At 34.6% G+C, this 22428-nt stretch overlaps 3 protein-coding genes across 3 annotated transcripts; 2 read left to right on the forward strand and 1 right to left on the reverse strand.

The window, feature by feature from the left end:
* Positions 1-2128: 2128 nt before the first annotated feature.
* LOC139431612 (uncharacterized) lies at positions 2129-3331 on the reverse strand. The gene has a single exon (XM_071199612.1). It carries the CDS (start codon positions 3329-3331, stop codon positions 2129-2131), a length of 1203 nt encoding a protein of 400 aa, XP_071055713.1.
* Positions 3332-14602: 11271 nt separating this feature from the next.
* LOC139431613 (uncharacterized) lies at positions 14603-15493 on the forward strand. The gene has a single exon (XM_071199613.1). It carries the CDS (start codon positions 14603-14605, stop codon positions 15491-15493), a length of 891 nt encoding a protein of 296 aa, XP_071055714.1.
* Positions 15494-16500: 1007 nt separating this feature from the next.
* Positions 16501-18024, forward strand: LOC139431614 (matrix metalloproteinase-18-like). The gene has a single exon (XM_071199614.1). It carries the CDS (start codon positions 16501-16503, stop codon positions 18022-18024), a length of 1524 nt encoding a protein of 507 aa, XP_071055715.1.
* The last annotated feature ends 4404 nt before the right edge of the window (positions 18025-22428 follow it).

Below are 22428 nucleotides of genomic sequence, written 5' to 3' on the forward strand. Positions count from 1 at the left end.
ATTGAGCATATGAGTTGCAGTCCGACACAATGCTTATTACGCATATGTCGATTCAAATTGCATTTTAATGAAAACACTTGTTGACATTTTTCACAAGAAAACATTTTCTTAAAAATATAAACGCTATGATAAATTTTTATCAAAGGATCTACTTAACTTGCGTACTGTAACTAACTTTCACCAACGACTTGATTCTAATATATATGAATCGTTTTTTTATCGCTATAGTAGGTGTATAGTAGGGGATTATGCTTACGTAATAAGTATTAGTAAATAGAATAAAAAAAATGTATTGATTTATACAGTTTATATTTTAATTGTTGTGAAACTGTTTAATTGGAACAATTATCACTTTCGAATTGACATACATAATACTAACAAATAAAACAAATATATTGATTTATACACTATTTATTGATCTTTATTTTCTTAAACATTTCCAACATTTCATAATATTTCATTCTTTTATCCAAATTACTTAGTGTGTTTTTAATATTGTAATGAAGTTTTATGAGACGTTGTCTGTAACAATATACAATATACACTTATTAATATACTATTCTATAAATTCAACTTCTAGATATGTTGAAGTTGAATTTTTTATAACTAAATATATGTCTTTTGTTAGCACATTTTCGTTTACCTCATCCAAATTGTCCTTTAAATTGTTAAACCGTTTTGGTAAAATAACATCTCCTTCATCCAATAAATTCACCAGAACCGCGTCTCCAAATCTTGTTGTTATTATTTTAAAGTTAATAATTTTATACCTTTTTTCCTTCTGCAATTGATTCAATTTTCCAAATCCCTTAGATGTGTTGTTCAATAATCTTAGACTATCCATGGTCTTCTTTATGTGGTTGACTGTTGCTATTGGTGTTATTTCTTGAACTGACTTATATCTTTTAAGGTGATGTATTTATATTATGATTTCTTATAAAAATAATTCATGTAAAAATTATCATTTTTTCATCTGTTTGCTTTCAGAGTATTAAAAAAATATGTTGATATGTGTTGATAGTTTTTGCCTTTCACTTGTGTTTATTAGGTCATAACTACTTTTGTATAAAAATCGTTTCCGCAACTCAACGGTTATATATTTTTAATCTGTTTATTTTCAAAATATTAACAAACACTCAATATTTAAAAAAGTATGTTGAAATATGTTAGTTTACCTTTCATTTGTGTTTAGTAGGTTAATAAATACTTTTGTTTAAAAATCGTTTCCCTCAAATCAACGGTTATATATATATATTCCATTCAATTTCAGTAGTAAGTAAATAAGTCCTCAATCATCTTCGAGTACTAAATAGAGACTAACTAAATAGAGATGAGTAGTAAGTTTCTTTAGCGTTATAAATAAAAAAATAATATAAATCTAATACATATATGTTTATTTCTATAAAATAATAAAAACCAAAGTCAGATACTAATTTTACAAATAATTTTGTTAATATATAGTTTGAGAAATTATATTAGAACACCAAAGATCAGGCTTGATGATAATCAAACCATTCAGAAGTAACACTATTCAAGTTAATCCACTTTTGTAGCAAGTGTACATTCTGAAGAGCACAGTTTAAATTATTATTGTAATGGTTATGACAGTGATTGGCATCACAACAACTTCCTTTAATCGATGATGTGTATTCTATTTCTTCTATATTTTTAATATTTTCAAAATTTGGCAGTAGCTGCTGTAACCACTGTTGCTTTTGTAATTCTTTCACTAGTATATAAGATTTTTCATGAAGTCCGCTTTCGTGTAAAATTTTGTTTAAATCAGTATATGGAATTTCACCATCATTCCAATTATGACCATGAATAAAATTGGTAGTATAACGAAGATGTTTCTGTTGTTCATCTTTGAATTCACTTAAATTTATACCAAATTTAAAAATAGCGTGGATTTTGCAACAACAATCACGAACGTTCATTAGCGCAAGTTCTTTACAGATAAATTCACTGCTATATTTTAATTGAAAACCTTGCACATCGAGAATCCACATCCTAACTGCTGAGATGTTACTTCACAACTGATACACAGAAAACGAATCATTCCCGTTAAAGGTAGTCGATCATATTTTAGCACGCGATCATGTTTGAATGTTACAGTAAAAGTGTAAATCTATATTTGATTAATCATACCAGTTAGAGGAACATATTTGAAAACACGATCATGCAAGATTAAACAGTAAAGGGTAGTATTATTAGGTATATCTTCGCTCGTTTCAAATTCAATGCGAATATCAATGGTTCCAACATTTAAAATGTCATTTTGCCGTGAACAATCAATAACAATAATCGGTGTATTTGCTAAAAATGTGTCTCTGTTAAACATTGGTTCTGCAAGCTCTCGATCGTAATAGGACTTTGCAAAGTTACAATACATTTCATATAAAACTGCAATTTGACCAGTTTTAAAATTTAAATGTAATGGTTCATAAGGATATTTTTCACTATTTAAGAACACTTTCATATCTGTTAAATTACAATGATCAAATAGAGATGCTGAAACTTTTGCATCATCTTTTCTATTGGTTTGAAATCCTAATATTAAGTAACGAGGTTTTTCCAATTGTGTAGATGTTTTAATTGTCCATGAGTGCTGTTTACTTTTTGGTAATGATGGATACTCATGTAAATCAAATGAACGAAATCCCATATATAATTCAATTCCTTGTTCTATATGCTCTAAAAGTTTCAATCGTTCTACATCAGCCACCGACACGTGTGGTACCTTCCACACAATTTTATTAATAATAATCTTCATATTAGGTGTAGGACATTCAATGACATTATTATCTGAATTACTGCGTACTAACACCAATTCTTGACGTAGATTTATCAGGATTTTATTATAGTCTTCAGCAAAACCAAGAAAGTATTTCAAGGGAACACAAAAATCAAAATCACCTGTAGTTTCATTTATCTTAATGTTTAAATATTCAAAACCAGCGTTAGAAGAATGATAGTATTCAGACCTTGTTAACGAACAAAGATTTTTTAATGTGCTAGCTATTCCTGGATTTCTAACTCTATCAATTACATTACCTCCACATTCAAATCGTATTTCACTAAACATATGAGCGACTGGATTTACTGTTAATTTTGCATCTTTATCAACGGTTCCATCACCTTTCAATAGTTTCCCTTGTACGTAAATAAACGATTGGCTTGGTAATGTGTAAATGTCCTGTTGTTGGATTGCAATACGTATTTCATCACTATTGTTAAACGAATTTGATGAGTAAGGTAAATGATTATGATACTGAAGCCTCACAAGTGAATTATCAAATTCAAGCTTGTCCGAAACGCTTAAGATGCTCATATTATTATTATTATTTTATTAATTTTAATCCTAATGACAGAAGAAATTGTTTGTTTTGAGGTGTTAGATGTTTCACAGTTTGAAGATGATTAAAAATATTAGATGTAGTTGTAACATTTATATTACGCTTAACCTTAAGAACAATTGTAATAACTAGAGGGTTTTAAATGTAGTCTTACCTTAATGACTTCTCCTCTGAAATTGACCAACAATCCATTCTGGTCAACTATTTTAAGAGTAATATTATCAATTATTTGTGTATTATTATTGAGGCATATATATTAAATTGTGAGGGGTTTCCGATATTTTATAACCTTTAGGTACTGTAGGGAAAAATGAGTAGATGGTGTGTGCAGGTACGTCATTATGATAAGCTCCATGTGTTATGTTACATTGTATTTGTATAGAATTTATTTTAAATATATCTACAATATTTTGACTATTATGTGGAGATTTGTTCGGATCTAACACATCTGATTTATTAAAACCTAGTATTGTTGACATAGAATTGTCTACATTAAAATCAACTATTTTAGCACATGTAACCACTGCTTGTAATGTATCTTCATTTGCCTCTATACTAAAATTTGTATCTTCAATATTATTCTTCTTTAGTTGTTCATTAATGGCATTCGAAATGTGTTTTAATTCATAAGATCCTGTTGGTATTGATATCAACACATTATCTATTTTTAAGCAATTATTTGTTTCATCTATATTTGGAATTGAGTTGTACCCATCAAAGCTTACAAGTGCCAGTTCATATTGATAATTAGGATTCAGTTCTATTGTGGGGTGGTAATTTGCTGTTAGAACAGATGTTTTTCCTACTAAATCGAACGTCCACATGCTTTAAGTGTTGGAGCTATAACGTGTTTGATGATAAGAAATTTAAACATAAATAACCACAATTACTTGTGTTATAGGTTTGATATTGATTGTGATTGTATTTAATAATTACATTATTTCCAGCACTCTTAAAATAGTTTACAATTTTTTTACTTGGTTTTAAATTACCAAAACTATCAAAATAATTAATTATATTTCCTTTCTTAATATAGGCTGTCCAATGAGTGCCAGGTCCTTTCACACTATCCAAGTTAATAATACCTCTTTCATTATTATTAATACGCAGAGGTAATTTATCTTGCATGAATATCCCTCTAAACTCTGGTATCCCCAATATTTTTACATAACGTATCAAGTCAACGTTTGTTAGCGCTTTCTGTTGTTGTTGTTGTATGGTTTTTTTTGGCGTTTCTTTAAAAAAACACCTAATCCTTTTTTATATGGTTTTAAATACAGACCTTTACCTAAAGCTATTGATTCCATTGTCTGATTATGTCTTTGGCTTTCCTTGAGTGCCGCTTGTGCTTGCTTCGCTTTATTGACAGCACTTACAACGGAAGCAGTGCCACCTGCTAGAGCTCCTAATGCACTTAATCCAGCAAAAATTGGAATAAGCGGAAGTATACCACCGCTTTTTGGAACTGTAATAACTCTAGAACGAAGTTTCTTTTTGGCAATACCTTTTACGGCACGTAAAGCTAACTTTGTAGCAGATTTCAAATCATTAGTGCTTGACTCTTTTAATTTTATTTTAGCATTTTTAACGGCTCTATTAAAAGAAATTGCGTTTCCACTTATTCTTTTCTTCATGATCATCCGACCACATCAATGGTAAACATACAAATGAGCATTATATATTCAATTTCAAAATTATATAAAAGTCAGTTATACTATAAACATGAAAGTGATAAAACAACCTTACACATTAGATGTTGATGATGTAACAATCAATCACCTCAAAACAGAAAGCATAGTTATTTATTTCCAAATAATCTACGTTGCATAATATCCGGACCTTCTAACTCTGGTAAAACAAATCTGATAATTAGTTTATTACAGGATCCTAATGGATAATATCATTTAAAAATGTGTATGTGTATTCAAAGTCATTGTATCAAAACAAATATGAATATTTGAGAAAATTGCTGCAGCCTATAAAAGGTTTAGGATATTATGAGTATAGCAGTAGTGATGACATAATGCATCCCTCTAAAGCAAATGAAGATTCAGTTTTTATATTTGATGATGTAGCATGTGATAAACAGTCAATTATTCGTGATTATTTCTGTATGGGACGACATAAGGCAATAGATAGTTTTTATTTATGTCAGAGTTACACACATATTCCAAAACATTTAATACGTGATAATGCAAACTTTTTAATACTTTTCAACCAAGATGACCTAAATTTAAGACATATTTATAATGATCACGTAACAACCGATATGAAATTCAATGTTTTTAAGAAAATGTGTGCAATGTGTTGGAAAGATAGATTCGGATTTTTTGTAATCAATAAGGAGGACGATATGAATGATGGTAGATATCGTAATGGATTTCATTACTATATAAAATTGTGATTGTGTATGTTTCTATATCAGTCATGTTAGTGATACGAACAGGTGGAGAGCTGCATTTGCCCGGCTATCAGTTTTGTAGACCTGGGACAAATCTCATGAAAGGATTAGCACGTGGAGATCCTGGTATTAATAAGCTTGATAGAGCATGTAAACGTCATGATTTAGCATATACACAATACACAGATTTACACAATCGACATAAAGCAGATAAAGTATTAGCCGAAGAAGCATGGAAAAGAGTATTAGCGAAAGATTCATCTTTTGGTGAAAAAGCTAACGCATGGTTTGTTACTAACGCAATGAAAGTAAAACGAAAATTGGGTTTCGGTTTGAAGAATCCGAAAAAAAAGTATCGGTGTTACAACCGATAAGAACGGCTGGCTGATCTGATAAAACAGATCATTTAAAAACCGATCTTTTAAAATTTATATGTTAAAAAACAGTTTCAATAAACTCTAAAGTAAATACAAATTTTAGTCATTAAGCATTCATTCATTGGAAAGAAAAGATGGACTCAAAACAATTAACACGAAAGCTTATTAAAACTAGAGAAAATGTGAAAAAGAAATTAGATAAATTAAAAGCAATGAAACATAGATCTGAACATTTACTTCAAGAACAATATAAAGTAGTAACAACACCTTTACAAAAAATAATTTCCTCAATTAAACATCCTATTAAAGTTAAGAAGGAGGAGGAGGATGAAGAGCTTAAATCCGATGAAGTTAAAGAAGAAGAAGAATTTAAAACAGTAACACCTGCAAAAAGAAGAAAAAGAGTATCAAAAGCAGTACAAGCATCACGTCTATCAGAACTTAACCAACAACAACAACAACAACAACAACAAGCGCCTCAATCACCAACAATATCAATATTAAGCGATGATGATGTTTTTGCAACATACCCATCACCACCACAACCACAACCATCGCAACCATCACAAACTGCAGCTGCAGCAGTAGATGTATCTTCATTACCAGAAACTATGAATATTCCTGAAGAATCATTTGTATTGTACTTGGAACAATTTGCACCTCTAACAAGATCTTACATTGAGGGCTATGTAAGAGATGATAACAATGAATTTGATTCTAGCAACAAGGGGGTTCGTGTTGACATTTTAACAGATAAGTATTCCATTGGAGATAGTGAAATATCCTTTAGTAGTAAAACTAATGATATAACCATTGCAAATAAAACTTATAAGGGTACGAAAGGTCTGTATGAGTTAATCTTCAAGAGGGAACCAGAAAATTTTACTAGTGACGATCAAAAGAATTACGTTGAAATACTTAAAACAACAGCAGCATTAAACAAAAATCAAGATAAAAGCAAACAAATTATAGGTGATAAGTCGGACAAGTATCGTCAAATAATTACACCTGTTTTAAATGCAACGGAATCAATTGTACGACGTAGTAGAGTGAAAAGCGTTCCTGTTCGTCTGAGAACTGGAGAAGGTCTCATGCAGCAGCAGTACAATAATCAACGGTCAAATTTCATTTATTGGGATGATCCTAATGAATTAGTAGATAGATTAAAACTTTTAATAGCCTCTCAGCTTGCCGGTAACACATCACATGGTAATGAAATTAATAGTATTATAGAAGAGTTACGTGAAGCTCGTATAATTGTATAAACCTATAGTACATTATATCATTTTTATTATGACTATTCACAAGTTCGGACATCATATTTCTTCTTCTTCTGTTCTGTCCTCTTCAATTGAAGAAAACTATTATTATTACTTTAATATTACTTTGACTGGAAATAAAGTTCCAAATAATTACGCACTCAGTAATGAGAAATTATATTATACTTTTCCTATCAAATCAGGAGTAATTCATTCTATGACTATTTCACCATTGAGTACAATTCTTAAAGTAAACAATTTGAAATATCAAAACTCTTTTGAGGGTATCCCATTGAAAAAAGGTGATAGATTACGATTCGTTCCATCTACTGTTACAGGGGGGATTAATAAGTTGTTTGTTGAAATCATTGTAAAATGTCCAGTGATGTTAAAAGAAAAATAGTTGAAGAACTTCATAAACCTGCTCGAATACATTTCAAAAGGCGACATGTAATTGTTAAAGGGATAAATGATTTATACCAGGCTGATTTAGTAGAGATGATACCTTATGCACGACAAAACAATGGTTATCGTTATATACTCGTTGTAATTGATGTCTTTAGCAAATATGCATGGGCTGTTCCTGTAAAAACTAAATCGGGTAAAGATGTTACTAAAGCAATGAAAAGTATTCTAAAGGACCGATATGTACCAAAAAATCTTCAAACTGATCTAGGAAAAGAGTTTTATAACAAAGAATTTAGCTTGCTTATGAGTAAGTTAAAAATTAATCATTACTCGACGTTTAGCTCATTGAAAGCATCTGTTGTTGAACGTTTGAATAGAACTTTAAAAGGTTTAATGTGGAAAGAATTTAGCATTCAAGGATCTTTTAAATGGTTAAAGTTATTACCACAGATACTATTAATATACAATTCACATAAACATTCAACTATAGGTATGAAACCGATAGAAGTGAATAATAATAATAATAATAATACTGAAAAAAGATTACTGGATACTGTTTATAATCGAATGAAAACAATCGCATTAAAAAAACAAAAGTTTCACTTAAATGATTTTGTAAGAATTTCTAAACATCGTGGAATATTTGCCAAAGGGTACACTCCTAACTGGAGTAATGAAGTTTTTAAAATTGTTAAGATTCAGTACACCAATCCAGTATCGTATTTATTACAGGACTTGAAAGGCTTTCTATAGTGAAGAACTACAACGCACACACTATCCTGACATATAGTTAATTGAAAAAGTATTGAAACGAAAAGGAAATCGAATGTACGTTAAGTGGTTTGGAATGGATGAAAGAAGTTGGATTAAAAAATCAGATTTTGTATAATAATTATATATATTTTTTTTTAAATAAAACAACTACTTAATATTAATATTTATTTATTTACCATAAATCTTCTATTATATTATCATTACCATAATCACTATCACTAGTATTCCATTCTAAGTCTGAAAATGAGGAATATAATTCAAAAAAATGTTCCATATCATAATTATCCTTAAATCTAAATAACGCTATAAAGCAAGAGTTGCAAAATGATGCTTTATCTTCTATACAGTTGAATAAATTATCAAATGATAATTCGTAATATCTATACTTCCATTTTTTTATGTACTTTTTTAAATTGCTTCTCAATCTAAACCTATTAATCTTTTCAAAACAAGCTAAACATAAAGCACCGTCTGGAGTGTGAATAGAAATTCTTAAAATGGAAGAAGCATTTGACAGGTATCTGTTTATAAAGTTCTCTTTCTCAAGCCTATCACCACTATTTCCAACTACATCTAATGCTAATAAAAAATATCTTAAAAATTCTCTATCTCTTGATAAGCATAACGATTCAAAATTATAAACATTTTCTAAATAAGCTTCTATATCTAAATCTAAACAATTATCATAAAACATGTAGATTTTCCAAACCTTAAACCAACTAACCCATACTTTATTATATACACTTTTAGGGAGTAATTTTCTGTACTTACCTAAATAATATCTTTTTTCACAACTCATACAAACCTTTATTAATGATAACGTAAACAATGTCTTAACCATTTCTAAAAGTTTAATATGGAGCTATCTGTTAATCGATTGGTTCTCGTTACAACATTTACATTCACCTTTATATACGTTATATACTGTCTCTCTCACCAATACGCAGAGCGAAAATTATTTTTATGTATACCATTCACTTAACTATTTACACACCTATTCCTAATTGGAGCACGAGTCATTAATCTTATTTTTTTATTGACGTTCACCGAGTGCATTTTTGCTATATTGGTCTTCATCAATATAATACACATCTAAATCTTCTTTAAATTTAACACGCTTCATTTCAATGTATATTACTCACCTTTAAAATACAAGTTCACTGTAACGTTTGTTGTTTTTTTTTTTTAATTCTCCTTTCACTTTCACACACTTAGTCTTAATTGTAGCACGAATCATTAATCGTAATTTTTATATATTGACGGTCACCCTACTTTTATTTATATTAAAAAAATTTGCATTCCCTCCACCCTCAGTAGTACCAACATAATTGAGGTTCATTGCCAACATGTAAAATGAAAATCCCTAAAAGTTACTAAATTTTTGACCGCCATATTGGCATTTCAACCAATCACAGAGCGCAAGATATGGGATAATCCTGCTCCAGAACTCTCCTTCTTATACTCTCCGACGTAACTTGTTTGGATTTAATTTGCAAATCTTCAACACCCGATTTTAAATTTAAAATCTGATCCTCGATCGTTTCGATTGAAGGCTTTAAATTTCCGGAAACTTGAAGATCAATATATTTCTTGCTGGCATCAATTTCATCACGTAGGGTTTCAATCACCGACGTAACTTGTCTGGATTTATCTCGCAAATCCTCAACCACCGATTTTAAATTGGAATGATAATCCCTACTGGTTCGCAATCTCTTAATTATTGAATCGAACATACGTTTATACTCCGTATCGTTTGTCTTAAACATCTCATCTACATATACTTTTATAACGCAATCGTTTTCTAACGATGGACTTTGTACATTACTAAGTTTACGTCCCTGCATATCATAATCCCCAGATGAGGTTAACGGTAATCCAACCGCCCGCTGAGACGTTCCGGCTTCATCAATTATTCTACCCCATGAAGATGCGTGCAACGTACGTCCGAATTTATCGATACTGATAATACCACCAACACCGCCTCCAAACATGTCCGTAGTAAATTATTTGATAACGTTGATTTCTTTAAGCTCCTCCACAATATACGCAATCTCGTTTCTATGCGAATTGTTTCCGGCCGCATACGATGCATGCAACAATTGCAATCGATCTACCAATTCGTTAACATCATCCCAGTACTTATACTGAATCCGATTGGAATTAACCTCTAGACCTGACCCTGCGGTTTCACCCGCGCTGCTAAATAGCGGTTTAATTATTTTAATATATTTTTCAGAACGATTACTCGCTATGGGACCGGTATAGTTCTGTTTATGAGCTCCCGTATACGTTAGAATCTCTTTATACTTGCGAAGATCCTCTTCCGTAAAATTTTTAGGTGCTTTCAATTGTATGAGCTCGTATAAACCCGAGCTGGTTGGAATATTTAATTTACCACCGTCTAGTGATATGTGAGCGTCGGTAAATTCAACAGGTTTTGAACCAATCTTCCATCCATCTGTTTTAGAATCGTACCTTATACCCATTCTGAGATCAATTGAATCCCGTTTGCCGTACATATAATATAAATTTCTAATTCCGACGGGTAGCCTTCCAATAGGTATACGCTCTAATTTTGCATCGGGTTTCGTCAACGTTGACGTTGAAGGGAATTTTGATACATCAGCTCCCAAATTTTCAATCATTTGCGAACCCTTGGGAATTACGGTCTGACTTTTAACCTCAAATTTATCAACATCTTCATCACTAAACTTTACGTCTTTAATTTCACCCTTAACTGTTTTCTGTTGAGTCTTTCGATGCAATTTTATCGGTACCTTTACGTCATCCAATTTTTTCGATATATCCTTCAAAGTATCGCTTAACGGTCGGTGGAGTTTAGCTATAAGCGCGTCATCGCGTTCCTGGCCTAGTCTAATCGCCAGGCGTTTACGCTTTATCGCATTCGTGATGTTTACTATAGCTCTATCACGTTCGGCGTTTGACCGCTTGCCTACTTTATTTTGTTTACTACTATAAGTGGCCATCGATGATAATGGTGATGATGACCTCACACAAACGCATGTAAAATAGCAATGCGTCTTTTCAATCTGGGTAGATGTATTTATCCATGCCTATACGATATCTACCATCCTTAATTTCAAAGTCTTTCATTATAATTAATGGGTTATATTTACCGTCGTTCCAACAGCGTCTACACATCTCTTTAAATTCTTCAAACCTCATATCGGTATTTACATGTTCGTCGTATACATGTTTCAAATTCACCTCATCCTGCTTGAAAAGCACTAACACGTTAGCGTTATCCCGAATTAGATGTTTAGATATACGCGTATAGGTCTGTGTAAGGTAGAAAAAGTCTACGTTTCTATGTCTACCCATAGAAAAATACGCTCGAATTTTATCCTGCTTATCGCACGCCACATCATCGAATATAAAAATTGAATTCTCCTTAGCTTCATTCGGATCCACTACGGCGTCATTATCGCTGAATCGATAGAATCCAATTTCCGGAAGTCGATTCAAAACTAAACTTAAAAGTTCATATTTCGGTTGCCCCAGTGACTTTGAGTAAATGTAGATATTTTCGAATGTCAGACCATTTTCATCAAATATTAGATTCAAAATTAAATTTGTCTTCCCACAGCCAGAAGGTCCGCAGACAATTGCGCGTAAACTGTTGGGTATTAAATCGCTATGTCTACGCTTCGTCTCCGTTGCTGATACCAGTCGATCGAGATCAGTCAATGGCATAGTTAGAGAAGGGTGTTTCACTACACGCATGTTGTCAAAAATTGACTGAGACTCTAACGTACGCATATATAAAGGTCCCGGTTATGTTTGAAATCGCATCACTTGAGAGTAATGCTCGCTCAAGGTAACACATCAACAGTAGCTTCAATTCGAGGTGGAGGAATTTTAAATTCAATTATCAACAAACTCCCCGTAGAGTTACACATTCCTGGATATCAATTTTGCGGGCCCGGAACAAAGTTGGATAAACGCTTGGCACGAGGTGAAAAAGGCATAAATCCGCTAGATCGCGCCTGTAGAGAACACGATATAGCCTATAGGGATAATAAAACATTAGATCAACGTCACGAGGCCGATAGGCGTTTAGAGGATTCCGCTTGGGACAGGGTGAAGGCGAAAGACTCATCACTTGGTGAAAAGACTGCGGCGTGGTTAGTTACAAACGCTCTGAAAGCGAAACGTAAATTAGGCATGGGGCATAAGCGTAAAGGTGGTAAAAGCCGGCGAAAACGTCGAGGTGGATCATTGAAGTCGAAAAGTGGCGGTAAACAGGTGACCTTTCAAAAGGGGATAGTTAAGCGTATAGCAAATGATTTACCGAAAAACATCGATAGTTTACGAGAAGCGGCGCGATTGGCGTTGAAAGGTGCTCGCATAGCCGTAAAGTCTGTAGGCGGAAAGCGAAAAGTTAAAATTCCACGAACAATCCCAATTCCAGTTAAACGAGGAGGAATATTACCACTTTTTCCTGCGATATTCGCCGGACTGTCAGCTCTCAGCGCACTATCCGGAGGCGCGGCCGGAGTCTATAGAGCAGTAAAGAAAACTCAAGAGGCGAAGGATAAAATGAAAGAAGCTGAGCGGCACAATAAAGCAATGGAGGACATTGCGATCGGAAAGACGGGGAGTGGTATTTGCATTAAAAGGTATAAAAAGGGATTGGGTATATATTTAACGAAGAAGAAGAAGACTCAAAAAAACTTTTAAGGCTGCTACCCAAGAGACCTCTAACCAACTTTGATATACTACGTTACGCTAAATCTCTAAATATCCCAAAATTCCGCGGCGTCTATATGCGAAACGCATTACCAAAAGGGGGCCCTAAAACGGATGAAGCGGCGGTGGTGAATTTAGATGTACAAAGCGGAGATGGAACGCATTGGGTAGCCTATAGAAAATCCGGTAATAGAGTGTTCTATTTTGATAGTTATGGGGATCTCAAACCCCTCAAAGAACTTTTAAAGTACTTTAAAGACACTCAAATTATATACAACCACGATAATTATCAAAAGGACAATCAGTACAATTGCGGGCATTTATGTATAAAATTCCTACTTCAAACAGGAAACGGGTCATATGTATAACGATGTCGCAGACACACTGTTCACACTGGTTGGTACGAAGAGCGAAATTTCTGAGGAATACTTTCCACCTATACAATTGGATCCCAACTTTAACTATTCATTGGGACTGATTGGTCTGTACACATATAACAGCATACCCAACATTGAAGAGGAAGTTAACGATAAATTCCACTTTACAATAGTAAATCCCATCAATAAACAGCAGCAGCAGGGGCCTAAGAATACTTCAAAAGAGGTAATCGGAATTCCTACGGGCGTATACGAAATTTCAGATATTGAAAAATATTTTCAAAAGGAGATTCTACGGTTGGTCGGATTGGATAAGATAGATAGACCTGAGACCCTATTGTCCCTCAAGGCTAATAACAATACGTTACAGTGCGAGATTAGCAGCGACTACTTGGAGATTGATTTCACAGAATCCGATTCGATTTTAGGATTCTCCCAACGTACACTGAAACCCGAACAATTACACAGATCCGATCTCCCTGTAAATATAAAACGCGTGACGTCCGTTCGCGTGGAGTGTAATATAATTTCTGGATCATATTACAACAATAAGCAGTCACATACGCTATTCGAATTTGCACCGGCGGTAGATCCTGGCTTCAGTATAAATATAGAGCCTAGGAACCCAATATATTTTGCAGTCGACACCGATCGACCGATAACGAACATTACCCTTAGACTCCTGGATCAGCGCGGTAGATTGGTAAACTTTCGAGGAGAAGAAATTGTAATTAGGTTAGAGCTGAAACGTGTTGCATTATAATGGGATTTATGTTTGAAACGCCTGGTGGTGGTGGAACCAATCGCCCACCACCATCACAGCCTACCTTGAAAAAGGGTAAAGGGTATAAATGTAAACGTAAGAGAACGTCTAGATCAGTCTGCAGAAAGACTTCGTTGCGACCTGACAACGTTCGTTTCCTTCAAGATTTGGGGTACCATGTCAACAAAAAAATTAAACATTTATAGAGATCCTATCGTGGATAATTCCATCGCTAGGGAAGAGGTGCACAGTTACCATCCTTCAACAAATTCGTTTCAAAACAACGATGTGTTCACCATTGAACTGAACCAAGAAGATGTTTTATTTTCCTTTTTCGAGAGTTATATACGAATTGAGGGTAACTATGTTAAAAAATTGACGGATCCTGCAGATAGCGTAAGTTTAACGCACAATTTGCCGGCATTTCTATTTGAGTACATCGCATTCGAACATAATGGCGTTGAAATAGAACGTGTTCGTGAACCAGGGCTCACATCGCTAATTAGAACCCTTCTACACCATAACGATGTGGAATGTAAATCATTGGAAATTGCCGGGTTAAAATGGCCTCCTGAAGGAGCCTTACCCACGGTGGACAGCGCAAACGAAAACTTTGTATTTCAAATCCCACTTGTGCACATTTTTGGATTATTTAGAGACTACAATCAGGTTATGAGAGGTCGTTTCAAGTTTAGGTTTGTCAGAAGCCGCACAGATTCAAACTGTTTTAAATCTATATCGACTAAAGCCGACCCCAGCACTGCAGAGTTTACCATAAAGACAGTGTCATTACTGGCGAAGCATGTTTATCCCAGTCCATCGATAAAGATTAAACTTTTGGATGGGCTAAATAAAAATTCGAATATAGCTGTACCTTTTCGTAAATGGACGTTTTATGAATTGCCATCTATGAGACGGGGGAATAAAGAGATTTGGCCTGTTACATCAACTACTAACAGGGGTAGACCGCAATATGTCATAGTGGCATTCCAAACCAATCGAAAGGATCAGCCGAAATCTGATTGTACGCTGTTTGACCACTTGAACATTATAGATCTTAAAGTCTAGTTAAATTCATATTCCTACCCATTCGAGTCTATAAATTTGGATTTTACGAGGGAAAACTACGTTGAACTATATAAAATGTATACGGAATTTCAATCATACATTTGGGAATCTAACCGAAAACAACCGATAATGGATTTCAACAGATTCAAGAAAAGACCTCTATTCGCAATTGATACCACAAAGAATAATGATGAGGAGGCAGCGCCATCTGCATCATGTGAAGTGCGGCTTGAAATTCAGAGTGATAAAGATTTTCCCGCCAACACGAAGGCATACTGTATCCTAATACAGGAATCTATGTATACCTATAAGCCGCTGAGTGGGGAGGTCTCAATCGTTATTAATTGAGTCAATTTCGATTGCGCATCATAGTCAGAGTTATGGAGTTGCGTAGAGCGGTAGTTGATATTCAGGGGTTCTATATAGACTCTGAATTCATAGTTAAAGAATTCACACTTCTCGACCTTATCACCGACTATGCCGTACATCTCCACTTCAAGGCTGACAGACCCTTTCGATGCTTATCGGTTCAAGATCAACGATCCGCCAAGTATTTAGAGCAAAATCACCATAAACTATCGTATATTGGAGGATGGATGGATCTGTCAATGGGGTTAAATTTACTGGATGATATACTGTCGTTCTATGATGAGGTGTATGTGAAGGGTAGCCAGAAGAGGGAGTTTTTGGAAAGCAGACCCTATTATCGGTTCCGATGTCATCGGAATTTGACGGTCAGGGATATTGCCTCGGAGTTTTCTGAGAAGGCGGTTGAAGAAGATACTAAATTGACGGCAACTTCCAATCCATGCTGGTTCCACAACGATGCTCCCGCAGTTTGCTCGCAAAATAACGCCATAATTTTAAAGAATTTTTTATGTAATTTGCATAGACGTGTTATATAAGAAGTTGTTAAATTTTTTTTTTAATACATATATTAACTTTTATTTATTGTATTTATTTTTGAATCCTTCATGCATTCAGTGTCTGACCTCCATCACGCAAACATGTACATTGCGAGAGTTATTTTAGTATATACGCTCTGGGCGCTTCCAATACGAATTTTAATGGAAGATTTGATGTACGATAGGGATATGGAAATCTATAAATATCTCAAAGCATTTGGATATTTAAATGGGAATGTGAGCGGTTTACATCATCATCATCAGATGGGATATACAACAACAATGACGGAAGGGCTACGTAAATTGCAGGGATATTTTCACCTGCCAGTATCGGGTGAAGTTGATTTTAAAACTTTGGATTTGATTGGTAAACCAAGATGTGGGAATAAAGACTTGGAAGACATATCAGTAGACGCTAAACGTACGATACATCGAAAGTGGGGGATCCCAATAGTTAAATGGGCCATCTATAATAAATATCCAGATGGCTTTCCCAATATCGTTGAAAGGGCATTTGCGGTTTGGGCTAAGCATATAGATTTAAAGTTTCAGAGCTCGTTTACCGACGTCAACATTCTAATCGGGTTTAAAGGTTACAACCATACGTGCATAAGGAACGTTGGATCAATGTGTGGTAGTACATTCAAAAATGGAATTTTAGCTCACGCATACTATCCTTATATTAATGGACGTAATGTTGAAATCCACATAAATTCAGATTTAGAGTTTGATTTATCCAACTCTACAGTAGATGGGAAATATAACCTATTTTTGGTAATGGTGCATGAAATTGGACATTCCTTAGGTTTAATGCATCGAGTTGAACTCGATTCCATCATGCATCCCAACTATGGTAACATGAGAATTGAGGATTTCAAGTTGAATAGCAGAGATATTGTGGCAATTCAAGCTATATATGGTAGACCCAAATTGTATACATCATCGACTGTTTCAAGTCACGTTACATCATCATATAGGACCACGACGAGTCGGTCTACGACAAATCCTGCCGTTCAACCCTCACCCTTTAGAGACGTTTGTGATGTGGATTCAAAGCTTTCCGGTTTTTTGATTCACTATCAAACCATGTACGTGTTTTACAAACAATGGGTTTGGTTAATAGATTTAAAGTCTAAACGACCTAAACAACCCAATCCTATAGACATAAATGATTGGCTGCCGACTTTGAGGAATGTTTTTCGTACTGTAGACTATAGTTATAAAGTGTCTATCTCGCCTATAGGTGACCTTATACTTATAATGGAAAATGCAATATACAGAATTGATTTTAAGAGTATGAATGTGCGGTCTGTGTGGCCGTTCACTTCGACCGAGTTAGGGTTTAATAATTTTACTCGAGTTAACGGGATAGTTACAAGCAATTACGGTTTACCTTACATATTTTTCGATGATATGTACGCAATTCAAGTGGATTTTAATTACTTTAGAAAGGAGAGAGTTATAGTTTCGATTGGTGAACTTTTTCCGGGAATCCCAACTTCTTTCAACGGGATTTACAAAGGTTCCGACGGCATATTTAATTTCTTTGTTGGCGATCGAATCCTCCAATACGATGAATATTTAAAGGAGGTTGTAGGCACCTCTGACAAGAGTCTATCGATATAGGGAATACTTGGAAATAATAAACTCCACTACAACAGTTTCTATTTGATCACGTGATCACCTCGTAATATTGTCCACCGCGCCTATCGGATCACGTGATCACCTCGTGATAGTGTCGACCGACCGTCATAACTCTAATCACACACCTGCTTATCAGTTCAGCGTTAGCGGCCGTCGCGTACATTTATTCAATTTCGTAATAAAATGTTTCTTTGCAAAGTGTGTAACGGTGCGTTTACCTTAAAACACAATCTTACCCGACATATACGTTTGAAACACGGTGATGTGCGGGAATCGAATTTTAAATGCAGTATCTGCGAAAAAAGTTATTCAAGATCCGACAAATTGAAACACCATCAAAGAAGCGTACATGGACTAGATGTTCCACGTTATGTTGCGCCGCCGCCGCCGCCACCACTACCACCATCTTTACAAAGTACATCGGCCGGTCCGGTTGAACAGACATCATTGCGTCATCCGCCTAAACAACAACCCTCCAACCCTTCATCAAGTACGTCAGCGGAGCCTGTTCAACATGTGTCATCAACATCATCACGTCCTTCACCTAAGCAGCAGCAACCCTCCAACTTATGTCCAATTTGCGGTGTTGACTTTATATCTACCACTCACCTACGGACTCATCTAAGATTGGAACATGCGACCCCGGTCGAAGGTGAAGATAACGTCGATAGATTGGAATCATGTTTTAAAGGTAGAGTTTGCACCTATAGAGTCGCAGACGTGTTGGTCGATGATGATATACCATCGTTCCTAACAAGATCAGAAGGAGCTGTTAAACGAATGATTGAGGTTAGTTTAGATCGCTGTGGTCCCTCTATAAAGGTTCAGATTGAGTTTTTTGCGAATTATGTTAAAGCCACGTATGATGAAAATGGGGATGACGACGTATTAATGTCCGAGAAAAATTTTAATTGTAAATTTCAAGTTGTTTCGGTGGGTACGGATTTGCATGAGGTGTATGTTGGGATGTGTAGGGAAATTTTAGCTCAAAGCGAAGAATTTCAAGAACGCGACTCTGGGTGGGCCTTCTTCTCCGTATCTCACCTCCTGCTTAATATTAATAAATTTGAACCTATACCCGGAGCATCGTATATACGTTTACCACAGGTAATTGCTGAAAAACATGCGTGCGTAAATATTAAAAACTATACGGACGATGCTTGTTTAGCGTGGTGTTTGACGGCGGCTCTTCATCCTGCAAATCATAGTCATGATCGAACTACAAGCTACCCTCATTATAGTCAAGTACTTAATTTGCGCGGGATTACATTTCCCATTACTTTAAAAGATATAATTAATGTAGAAAAATTAAATAATTTAAGTATTAATGTTAAGAATTGATAAGTAGTAGTAGTAGTAGTAATAGTAGTAGTAGTGGTAAATACACGGTGCAAGGGCCAATGTATTTTACCAAACAAAGACGCGATATTCATATAAATTTGCTTTATCTATACGAAAACGGGAAGGGACATTTCGTTTTAATTAAAAATCTTTCAAAACTAATATCGAGTCAAGTCACGCGCCGCGAACATTCTATACACCTTTGTGATGGATGTTTAACGCGGTTTTCATCCGCAGACAAGTTACTCACACATCAGACTTATGATTGTAATCATGTGATGACCGTTTTACCTACAACCGATTTAAAATCTAAACCAAACTTTTTCGGTTTAAAAACTCCGCAAAATATTTTAGAATTTAACAATTATAAATTCACTCAGATGGCACCATTTGTCATCTACGCCGACTTTGAATCGCTTTTAAAACCGATCGATTATTGTAAGCAGAGTAGCGCTAAATCTTTTACGGACAAAATTGAGGAACATCAACCTTACAGTTTTGCTTATTACATTGTTTCCAATATTGATAGCACTTTAAATAAATTTGAAACGTATACGGGACCGGATGCGCCTAAAATTTTTATCTCTAAATTAATTGATGATGTTAAATTACTTTACAACAAATACTTTAAAACTGTAAAACCAATGATACCTTTAACGGCCGATGAGCAACGGCATTTCGATTCGGCCGAAAATTGTATTATTTGTCAAAATCCTTTTACTTCAAACCAGGTTAAGGTTCGTGATCATTGTCATATTAGCGGCAAATACCGAGGCCCCACCCATTCAAATTGTAATCTAAATTTCAAACTTCAAAATTTTATTCCGATATTTTTTCATAACTTTAGTGGGTATGATTGTCATTTATTTATTAAAGAAATGGGTGATGTAGACAAAGATGGGCTTGATGTGTTACCTAATAATAAAGAGAGATACATTAGTTTTAGTAAAAGAGTGTTGGTTGATAAGGTAATTAGCGAAGACAAATCTGTTGAAAATGTTTTCTTTAAATTAAGATTTGTTGATTCATTTCGGTTCATGGCATCTTCATTAGATTCTTTAGCAGGTAACCTTAATGAGTTTGATTTTATTCACGTGCGTAAATTTTACCCACACAATGATTATTTTAAATTGTTGACCAAAAAGGGAATCTTTCCCTACACCTTTATGTCATCATTTGATAGGTTTAATGCCACATCCTTACCCCCTAAAGAGGCATTTTTTAATAATTTAAATTTAGAGGGAATATCTGATGAGCAACCCATGCTCAAACTGTTTGGAAGAAATTTAATTGTCATACTTTTAAGGATTATTCCGATTTATACTTAAAGACCGATGTTCTTCTATTAGCTGATGTATTTGAGAAATTTAGACGAGTATGATTCAAAACGTACGGTTTAGATCCCGCGCATTATTATACGGCACCGGGGTTATCTTGGGATGCTATGCTAAAATTTACGAAAATTAAATTGGAATTGTTGACGGATATTGATCAAGTTCATTTCGTTAAAAAAGGTATCCGTGGGGGCATTTCACAATGCTCTCTACGTCATGCTAAAGCAAACAATAAATATATGGAAAATTATGATGCTAATTCACCTTCAAAATTTTTAATGTATTGGGACGCTATTAATTTGTATGGGTGGGCAATGTCTCAATTTATGCCCGTTTCCAACTTTAAATGGTTGACTGAAAACGAAATTCAAAATTTAGATTTTAATAATACAGCCGATGATTACGATTTCGGATATATTTTAGACGTGGATATTGCGTATCCCGAACACTTGCACAACCTGCATAATGATCCACCTTTCTTAGCCGAAAATTTAATCCCCCCTAACTGTAAATGTGAGAGCGATAAACGATTAATTCCAAATTTATTTGATAAGACAAATTATGTAATTCATTACAGAAATTTAAAACAAGCCGTTGCACACGGATTAATTATAAGTAAAGTAAATAGAGTTTTATCGTTTAAACAATCCCCTAACTAACATGGGGTTGAAGGGGGGATGGGGGTTGAAGGGGCCAATAGGGCACTAACATGGGGTTGAAGGGTCCATTAGGGCACTAACATGAAGTTGAAGGGGGGATGGGGGTTGAAGGGGCCAATAGGGCACTAACATGGGGTTGAAGATGACACCGGAAGCGACAAGATACCGGAAGTGACAAGATACCGGAAGTGGGGTGACACCGGAAGTGGGATGACACCGGAAGTGACGTCATGGGGGATTAGGGGGATGGGGATTGACTTCCGCTCCAGAACCAGCATTAATTATCTACTAACATAAACTTTCTTTTTCCCACATCCCTCCCAAAAGTTCTTTCCCCCCATCCCCAAACCTGTCCCATCACCCTGTTGTTAAAATCACTCTGTTTTTATTTTATTTTTTTGTTAAAAACTTCTTTACAAGCTTTCTAATACCTGGAAAACCTTGTTTAACCACGTGTGTGACTAAATTAGCTTTCGAAATAAAAGGCTTAAATTGGCCCAAACGATGACTTATTCATTTAAATAAGTTCTACACGTGTTTCGCCCCTTCTAGAGGCTTCGACAGGCACGACTACGAAAGAAAAATCATATAAGTATTAGAAAGTGAACTTAGAGCTAGGTCTTAACTCTAATGTTGAAGTATTAAAAAAATATTTACCGTCATTAGTTTTACGACAATCTTGGGGGAGTTCGTTTTGTTTTCAACATGTTCTCGATTGATTATTATGATTGTATGTTATCAAAAATTCCAAAGTTTATTTCTATTCCGTGTGTTTCTCACGTTCCACTTAACCTCGAAGTGTCCACTAATAGTAGTTTTGGTCAGAAAATATTATTAAAGTTTCAAAAATTATCCAAATATGATGGCGAAATGTTGAATATCTATTTTGAGTTTGTAAGGATGTTGAGAATATTGAGCGAAGAATTAATTTAATCTTTTTGCTATGAGTCGTATCTTTTAGTTTGATTGATGGCGGTGGACTGAGGAAGTAATATGTAAAGATGTACGTTATTGTCGCTTGGAATTAACGTTTAGCGGGATTAAATTTCCCG

This window comes from Onthophagus taurus, chromosome 10 (genome assembly GCF_036711975.1).
Source record: "Onthophagus taurus isolate NC chromosome 10, IU_Otau_3.0, whole genome shotgun sequence".
Classification (NCBI taxonomy): Eukaryota; Metazoa; Arthropoda; class Insecta; order Coleoptera; family Scarabaeidae; genus Onthophagus; species Onthophagus taurus.

What these genes read in the sequence shown, in the direction of transcription:
- LOC139431612 (XM_071199612.1), bottom strand. Translation starts at nt 3,331, where the DNA reads ATGAGCATCTTAAGCGTTTCGGACAAGCTTGAATTTGATAATTCACTT.
- LOC139431613 (XM_071199613.1), top strand. Translation starts at nt 14,603, where the DNA reads ATGTCAACAAAAAAATTAAACATTTATAGAGATCCTATCGTGGATAAT.
- LOC139431614 (XM_071199614.1), top strand. Translation starts at nt 16,501, where the DNA reads ATGTACATTGCGAGAGTTATTTTAGTATATACGCTCTGGGCGCTTCCA.